The sequence below is a fragment of the Poromitra crassiceps genome (genome assembly GCF_964638095.1).
Source record: "Poromitra crassiceps genome assembly, chromosome: 4".
Lineage (NCBI taxonomy): Eukaryota > Metazoa > Chordata > Actinopteri > Beryciformes > Melamphaidae > Poromitra > Poromitra crassiceps.
Genome location: NC_139626.1, coordinates 77,298,299 through 77,307,795, shown reverse-complemented (window position 1 = coordinate 77,307,795; position 9,497 = coordinate 77,298,299). Strand labels below are relative to the sequence as shown.

Sequence of the window (9,497 nt, the reverse complement as noted above, 5' to 3'; positions counted from 1 at the left end):
CTCCTGTCTCTGTCCCTCTCTCTGTTTCTCTCTCTCTCTAGTCTGGGCATCTTTCACCCCGCGTTTTGTCATGCGGTGTAAACCATGGAACCAGAATGAACACCGGAAGGAAGTGCGCCAAAAAACGTCTTTGTTGCCGTTAGCTTGAAGTCTCTTTCCTCGATTAATTGTCTGATGCAAAGCTTCTGTATTGGCTTAAAATATGTGAGATTGTGAATCCGCAATGTTTCTACAAAAACAAAAACTTCTTCTCGCCGAGAAGAGCCTGGTGACGATCGGTTACTCTCTCTCTGTTTCTCTCTCTCTGTTTCTCTCTCTCTGTTTCTCTCTCTCTCTCTCTCTCTCTCTCTCTCTCTCTCTCTCTCTCTCTCTCTCTCTGCGCAGATTCATTTCTTCACCAAAAGGTAACGTTAGGTCAGCAGCAGCAGGAAGTGTTCTTCAGGCAAACAAACCATATTTGGACATTCAACTTCCTGCAGCACTAACTTTTTTTGCCAACTAGAAAAAAGAAAAGAGTAAACTTGAGAAGAAGCCTCCTCCTCCAAACATCCATGCTCCTCCCTCTGGGTTCATTTCCTTCTTCAGTGTGACGCAGATAACTTTCTCCGGCTGAAGGTATTGTAAAAACTGTTTATTGACAGCTTCCAGTCAGTCTTATTTTCCTGACTCTTATCAGCAGATCTTTAGTGAATGTTACTGCCTGCCATTAGCTGTTATTTAAACTAGGACAGGGGGAAATCTACACGCAGCTGTTAAAGGTGTGGCTGTTTGTCTGATGTTTAGGCCCAAAACGGGCAGAAACAATATGTCACTCTTCTAACGGTTTTCCAACATGTGTTTTCATGTTCATATAGAAAGTGTCAAGTAGTTAGTTAGTAATTAGCTGTGTTGGTTTCTGCCTGCAGGTTTGAGGGAAAAACCTTGTTCTGTTTTACTCTCACTAGCAGACAGTGATGCCAATGGACCCTAGTGGTGGTGATGCTTGCGAGGCTTTTGGACCATTTCTTAAGTAAAAAAAAGGGTAACCCTTTATTTTAAAGGTACCCTAGTTAGATATGACCTATTTGTAATTACACATGAACACCAAATGTAATTACACAGTAATTACCAATAGTTATAAATTAAGTTCATATGTAGTTACATTGTAACATACCTGTAAAATGGAGTGAGTCTGTTCAACTGTAGTTAATTTTTGCAGTGTGGCTGTGTCAGCCCCCCCCCCCCCCCCCCCCCCCCACACACACACACACACACAAGCTGTAAATGGCTCATGTGACTATTTATATTTTTAATATATTTATTATTTATTTATTTATTATTATTATATTATTAATTTTTGTATGGGAATCTGGACAAAATCATATCTACAACTAACAAAGTAGAAATATGTTCCCCAAGTCTCTGTTTATAATAACAAAGCTATGAAGTGACAACTACATCTGACTGACATACAGTTATCCATTCAAACTCGACCATGAAATGTGGAAAGCCCTCGTGGCTGAGTGGTTAAAGCTGCCTGCTTTGCAATCAGAAGTTCAGTGGTTTGAATCCACCTGGGTACGGTACCATGTAACTACATATGACCTACAGTTGAATAGACTCACTCCACTTTACAGGTCTGGTAACATGTAACTACATATGAACTACAGTTGAACAGACTCACTCCACTTTACAGGTCCGGTTCCATGTACCTACATATGAACTACAGTTGAATAGACTCACTCCACTTTACAGGTCTGTTACAATGTACCTACATATGAACTACAGTTGAATAGACTCACTCCACTTTACAGGTCCGTTACAATGTAACTACATCCCCCCTATTGCCTATGGCTACGCTATGTAACCCTAGTTCTGCATGAGTATATATACAAAGTACAGTAGTAGGGTCACTTCTGGGGCTGGGCTGCGAGCAGCACGGCCTGGTAACGTGTTCAGTTATGATGCTTCATCAACAATATTGTGGAAACTCTATTTTAATGTAACACTGACTTCCTGTTTTCAACTAGGCCTAAGAGCTGAGGAAGCAAATTACAACATGAAGCAATATGTTAAGTAGAATAAATAACAACATGAAGTGCAAAGTAAAACTGTTATCACAAGACAGTAAAATCTCTTGCTATAATAAAATGGAAGAGGAACTTCCTGTCACATGCTCCACCTCAGTAAGAGACTGGTTTGAGGTCAAATCAAAAAGTGGCTTTCTCTATAGAATGCGCTCTTCATTTACTCTCTCTGCTAGACTCACCCTGGTTAAAATGACAGTTCTTCCCATGCTTGACTATGGTGACACCATTTTTTGATCTGCCTGCAAAACTACTCTGCAGAAGCTTGATGTTATCTATCACTCTGCCATCCGTTTCACTACTAATGCCCCTTTCAGAACTCACCACTGCACTTTATATTCCTCTGTAAACTGGCCATCCTTGCACACCAGTCGTGAAATACACTGGTTCATGCTAATCTACAAAACTCTCCTTGGTCTGTCACTACCTGTGTAGTTTGCTGCAAATTGCACCTGCTGCCTACAACACCCGTTCTGCTAACCTCATCCTGTTGAAAATCCCCAAAACTCATCCTGTAATCGGTCATTCGTCATTTCATTCTGCCGTGCCCACAGACTGGAATGGCTTACAAAAAAGACTAAAACTGGTCAATTTCATCTCCAAGTCAGCTTTCAAGGACTCCATCATGGACATATTCACTGACACCTGCAACTGCTTCCTAAACTAACTCTTATCCACTGCCTGTCTGCTCCAAGCGTTTGTTTTATTTGCTCTGTCTGTCTGCTATGTTTTTAACTGTGTTTTAACTTGTGTTTTAATTTGTTCTAAGTAACTTTGTATTTATTTTATCCCCTACCCCCTATCCCTCAAAAGGCTGTGCCTTCTGCCAGGTCGCCAATGTAAATAAGAAATTGTTCTTAATGACTTACCTGGTTAAATAAAGGTTAAAGAAAAAAAGAAAAAGACATTACAGCTGTGATGTGACGTCAGACAGAGACATCTACTCTCTTATTCTCGCTCTGTGACTGAATTTTAAAGTGATTTGAATTTCTCCTGTATGCATCTGTACATGTCTGTGTGCTGCTCTGCTGGTTAGTTCCCTGTAGATGATGTGGGTAATGTTTCCATCTAATGGACGAACAGTAGAACTAGATCAGCTGATCTGTGGTTTCTGGCCTCAGGTTAGAGCACACACAGGATAGAGTGACTAGACTTCTTAACTTCCCCTGAAGTTCTGAGGCCGCACCCTCATATCAAATGTTCACAGAACCAGAGATGAGAAAAGTACACACATTCTTTACTTAGTTATAGTACAGTTAGGCTACTTGTGTAAAAAAAATATAGGTACAAGTAGAAGTAGGCTACTGATTCAACTTGTTGACTCAAGTAAAAGTAAAAAAGTACAGGCTCATAAAGCATAAAAGTAGAAAAAACTTTCTACTGGCTGTTTCTGTGCAAAGCTCACTGAAACTCACATCTTCTGTGAGTGTCTGTTTAAATATTAAATATAAAATATTAACTTGTTCAACTTTTTCAAGTGTCTGTGTAAAGTTATCCGGTATGCAAGTGTAGTGATGTGCACAGACATTTTGGGGGGCAGGTGCTCAACAACCGAAAAAGGGCACCTCTCTCATAATTATTTATTTATAAAAAAAATAAAAATAACATACAGTCCCAGATTAACACAGTGAGGTGCACCTGGGTGACCACACTTGAAGTGCCCCCCTCCTTCTAATTTACATGTTAAAAAAATATAAATGTACTGGCAATAAAGACCACAGATTTACGTACATTAGCTTATTGCTAAAGAACAGGCTCAACACATACAGAAACATGTAAGCTACAATGTGCTAACAAACAAAGATGTGTCATTTTATACAGTGAGGTCAAGAAAAATGGTCTTATGAAACGACTACTATAGGGACTAACATCTTCACACATGAAGACAATTTGCCTCATTGAATCAACAAGTCTCAGCTTTCCAGTTACATTTATCCAATTCCAAGATTGCTGAAATAGAATAAGCAAAAATAACACATTTATACTGCATGCAAAACACTTCATGGTTTTTGCCAAAAACTGCATGGGATTAGCATAAAGTGGGCATGTCTGGAAAGTGGGTACCCACAGAACCCATCCTCATTCAGATATCTTGAGGCGAGAGGTCAGGGACGTGTCTTGTAAAAAGCGCACTTATCAGTCAGAGGTTAAAAGGACAGGGGTTTTGGCACCACCTGCAGGTCTATCTCTGCACTGTGAGTGCAAGCTGAAAATGGCATTGTCATGGTTGGATGACTGGCTGTCAGTCACACTCCTCTCACTGGATTTTTTTTTCATGGAGAAGGCACTTACGTTATTAGTTATTTAAGTTGCAGTTATTTGACTTTTGTTTTGTTTGATTTCATTTATTTAATTATAATACAAATTTAATTAATTTGTCATATTTTTTGAACAGGTTAGATAAATTGGTCAATAATATCACTATTACACATGTAGGCTACTAATTCTGTACCTTGTCTTTTCTCTTTATAAAGGAAGGTAAGACTGCAGTATAATGGGTGGAGGGAAAAAGTGACTTGACTTGGGACTTAACTTGACTTGATAGAACCTGTGACGTGACTTGACTTGACTTGCAAAAAACAAAATGACTTGGGACTCACTTGAGACTTGGACCGAATGACTTAGGACTTACTTGAGACTTGGACCAAAGTGACATGTCCCATGTCTGGTATGTATGTCACTCAGAGATGAGGACATGGACTTGAGACTTGGACTTGAGTCACACTTAAGTCACACACACAGTGACTTGAGACTTGACTTGATACTCGTCCTCAAAAGACTTGAGACTTGACTTGGAGTTGAAGGTTTGGGACTTGTGAACAATCTTTATTTTTCTTTTTTTACAGTTTTAGATACTGATTTTGTAATTTGATACAAACTGATTGAAAATCGGCGGAGTGTTCCTTAAGGACTTACTGGACATTTTGCATGGACTTATTAATTACATGGTAATTTACATGGACCCCTCTATATGTCACTTTAAAAGACTTTTACTTTGCACTTTATAATTAATAATTTGAAGATTGTCTTTCTGTCTGCTCCATATTCTGTTATTGCTGTGATCGCTGTGCTGCATACTGCACAAAGACACATTCCTCCTTTGTAACATGTTTACTCACTATGGCTGTTCAAATCATCTTCAATCTTGAAAGCTTGTTGTAATGACTGAGTCCAGCTAACTGTGTGTGTGTGTGTGTGTGTGTGTGTGTGTGTGTGTGTGTGTGTGTGTGTGTGTGTGTGTGTGTGTGTGTGTGTGTGTGTGTGTGTAAAGGTGTTGGCGTGTTGGCTCTACTATGAGTGAGTGTGAGGAGAGAGAGGAGCGGCTGTCTCTGTCTGGGGAACATGACAGCCCGACCAAAGCTAAGAGGTAAGATGAGGATCTCTTACTGTCCATGACATCATTCGAGCTCAGCAGTGACATCATTACAGCTCAGCAGTGACATCATTAGTCTGTTAGCATTACTAAGAAAGTAAATTTGTCTTTGGCTTCTCCCAAATCATCAGTATAAATGGGAGCTGGGGCTCTGTTTGTTCGGGCTCTGTCTGTCCCACTGATGATGTCATCAGGGATGTCATAAATCCACTGATGACATCATCAGTGATGTCATAAATCCCAGTGATGTCACAAATCCACTGATGAGCAAATCTTATAAAAGTACAGGTGTTCCCTGAGTCATTGTGAGTGCTACGCCTGTATGGCACAGGAAATTAAAGACGTCTTATAGACAGTTTTAACTTGACAACGTAAACATTCTAAATTTTCGCTAGCTTATTTCCTGTTGCAGTGTTTGCTAATAAAGGAGCTGACAGGAAATAAAGCGAGGTTTCAAACACAATTCCATGAAAACCGTCTAAATATATTCTGGCTGGCCTTTTGGACCCTGATTAGATTGACGGTGCCTCAATCTGCAGTTATGTGTTTAGCCTGTAGAGGGTGTGAGGTATCTGCAGTTCTCTGTTTAGCCTGTAGAGCAGTGGTACTCTAACCTTGCTTGCAAGATGGATAACCTCACGAGATCAAAAGAGATTCTCTCGACGTAATCCATCTTGTCATGCACAGGCAGTTAAGATGATTGGCCGAACCATGCCGGCTCGACGAATCAGCGGCAGCCTTAGGCGGGCTTAGGCTCGTCTGGGCAAGTAGTGGGTACATGGTCTTTGTAGTTCTTTTCAGTCGTCAACATGGCTGCCGCCGCGGAAGTGACAGACAGTCTGAATGAAATGTAACATTCCCAATTCTATGTATTAAATTCTAAAAAACGACCCTCAACATTTGGGAAGGCTAAGCCACACAACTAGTTCGTTATAATTGAACGTCATGCTTCGAAGGCGACTTTACGACGATGAGGACGGTGAGGACTCAATCAATGATAGACTACCACGGAGATCAGGCACAGGCAGCTTCCTCCGGTCGCAAACGTGACGTCAGAGGCATGGCGATCTGATTGGTTGAAGTTAACACGCACCAGCGGTGATAGACAGATGGGTTATCCAATCACCTGCCAAGTAGCTTGGAAAAAGTGCCCGCCTCCGTCAGCGGGTCGGGTTACTGCATTCCCAGATCGACTGGTTTAGTGAAACGTAATGTGGAGCTAATCCGTCCATCTGGCAGCGTCAGGTTAGTGGTACTCAACCTTGCCCAACTCAGGAGCCACATTGACCAAAAAAAAATCTTTGCAAGAGCCACAATCCCCCCAAAAATCCCTTTCCTCCTTTTATTAGTTTAGATTTTTATTTAGGCTATTTATTTATTTATTTTACCATAAATGTGGCTTTACAGCAGTGATACTCAGCATTGGGTTGAGTATCACTGCTGTAGAGGGTGTGAGGATCTGCAGTTATCTGTTTAGCCTGTAGAGGGTGTGAGGATCTGCACTTATCTGTTTACCCTTTCTGTGTCAAATATATTGCAGTTGTTTGTGAATTGCAATAACTGTGCCTAGCTACTTGAAGTGTTGGACTTGAGGCTGGTTATTGAGTATGACAGGAGTGATACTGGTTCCCTGTGATTTTATTTGTATTAGGAGTCCTTTTGTTTTGGCCACATTAATTTCCAGATCACTTCCCCTGATGCCAGTCCTGCAGTATAGTGACCTGGCTGGAGTAAGCATCCTGCAGTACAGTATAGTGACCTGGCTGGAGTAAGCATCCTGCAGTACACTATAGTGATCTGGCTGGAGTAAGCATCCTGCAGTACAGTATAGTGACCTGGCTGGAGTAAGCATCCTGCAGTACAGTATAGTGACCTGGCTGGAGTAAGCATCCTGCAGTACAGTATAGTGATCTGGCTGGAGTAAGCATCCTGCAGTACAATATAGTGATCTGGCTGGAGTAAGCATCCTGCAGTACAGTATAGTGACCTGCCTGGAGTAAGCATCCTGCAGTACAGTATAGTGACCTGGCTGGAGTAAGCATCCTGCAGTACAATATAGTGATCTGGCTGGAGTAAGCATCCTGCAGTACAGTATAGTGACCTGCCTGGAGTAAGCATCCTGCAGTACAGTATAGTGATCTGGCTGGAGTAAGCATCCTGCAGTACAGTATAGTGACCTGGCTGGAGTAAGCATCCTGCAGTACAGTATGGTGACCTGGCTGGAGTAAGCATCCTGCAGTACAGTATAGTGATCTGGCTGGAGTAAGCATCCTGCAGTACAATATAGTGACCTGGCTGGAGTAAGCATCCTGCAGTACAGTGACCTGGCTGGAGTAAGCATCCTACAGTACAGTATAGCGACCTGGCTGGAGTAAGCATCCTGCAGTACAGTATAGTGACCTGGCTGGAGTAAGCATCCTGCAGTACAGTATAGTGACCTGGCTGGAGTAAGCATCCTGCAGTACAGTATAGTGACCTGGCTGGAGTAAGCATCCTGCAGTACAGTATAGTGACCTGGCTGGAGTAAGCATCCTGCAGTATAGTATAGTGACCTGGCTGGAGTAAGCATCCTGCAGTACAGTATAGTGACCTGGCTGGAGTAAGCATCCTGCAGTACAGTATAGTGACCTGGCTGGAGTAAGCATCATGCAGTACAGTATAGTGACCTGGCTGGAGTAAGCATCCTGCAGTACAGTATAGTGACCTGGCTGGAGTACGCATCCTACAGTACAGTATAGTGACCTGGCTGGAGTACGCATCCTACAGTACAGTACAGTGACCTGGCTGGAGTAAGCATCCTGCAGTACAGTATAGTGACCTGGCTGGAGTAAGCATCCTGCAGTACAGTATAGTGACCTGGCTGGAGTAAGCATCCTGCAGTATAGTGACCTGGCTGGAGTAAGCATCCTGCAGTATAGTGACCTGGCTGGAGTAAGCATCCTGCAGTACAGTATAGTGACCTGGCTGGAGTAAGCATCCTGCAGTATAGTGACCTGGCTGGAGTAAGCATCCTGCATTACAGTATAGTGACCTGGCTGGAGTAAGCATCCTACAGTACAGTATAGTGACCTGGCTGGAGTAAGCATCCTGCAGTACAGTATAGTGACCTGGCTGGAGTAAGCATCCTGCAGTATAGTATAGTGATCTGGCTGGAGCCAACTTTTTTTATCACTGTTATGGAAAGTGCAAGGGGGAACAGCAATTTTTTTTGGCAAAATATTAATAAACTGACAGGTAAACAACTGAAACAGGACACTAAAGCTATGGAATTAAAGGTTGACAACCGGCTGGTGAGCAACCCTGTCACCTTGGCAGAAAAACTCAACACCTTCTTCATAAAATCTATTGATGACATCTCGAAACAGTTTGGCGTATCCACATGCCCTGTAAATATGGTGAATAACCCTACAGTCAATGGAGTACCAATTTTTACCATCCAGGAAATTTCTGTACCTGAGGTCATTGATATCATTAGTGCTCTGAACAGCTCTAAGGCTAAAGATGTTTATGGTCTTAACACCAGCTTCTTGAAGTTAAATAAAGAGACATTAGCGCCACCTATTATGCATTTAGTTAATTTATCCATCAAGCACTCAACCGTCCCAAAGGCATGGAAACTGGCCTCAGTTACCCCAATCTACAAAGCTGGTGATAAATCTGACATGAACAACTTCAGACCCATCAGTAGTTTACCAATAATCTCTAAAATCATTGAAAAATGGGTTGCTAAACAACTTATAGAATTTCTTGAGACGAGCCAGACCCCCTTGCACCCCATGCAGTTTGGTTTTCGTCCATATCACTCAACTGACTCTGCTTTGGTCCTGCTCTTGGAGAAAATAAAAGGCTCCTTGGACAGGGATGGTTGTGTGGGAGCTGTGTTCCTCGATCTTAAGAGGGCGTTTGACACCGTCAACCACAGTGTGCTCCTCTCTAAATTGTCCAGTTTCAATTTTTCTGTTGAGGCCATTAAATGGGTTGAATCATATCTGTCTCACCGGGAGCAGTGCACTGTGGTTGGCGGTGTCAGCTCCCCTTACCTGAGCTGTCCAGTAGGG

At 42.2% G+C, this 9,497-nt stretch overlaps 1 protein-coding gene across 1 annotated transcript in view; it reads left to right on the top strand.

Annotated features, from left to right (window-relative positions):
* Positions 1-572: 572 nt before the first annotated feature.
* LOC310775953 (uncharacterized protein) overlaps positions 573-9,497 on the top strand; it is a gene marked incomplete at its 3' end in the record, with an annotated part of 62,385 nt that continues 53,460 nt past the window's right edge. Inside the window, exons 1-2 of the mRNA XM_083636075.1 lie at positions 573-615; positions 5,338-5,433. Of these exons, the coding sequence (XP_083492201.1) occupies positions 5,360-5,433 (74 nt within the window). The 5' untranslated portion in view covers positions 573-615; positions 5,338-5,359. The remainder of the gene's footprint in view (positions 616-5,337; positions 5,434-9,497) is intronic.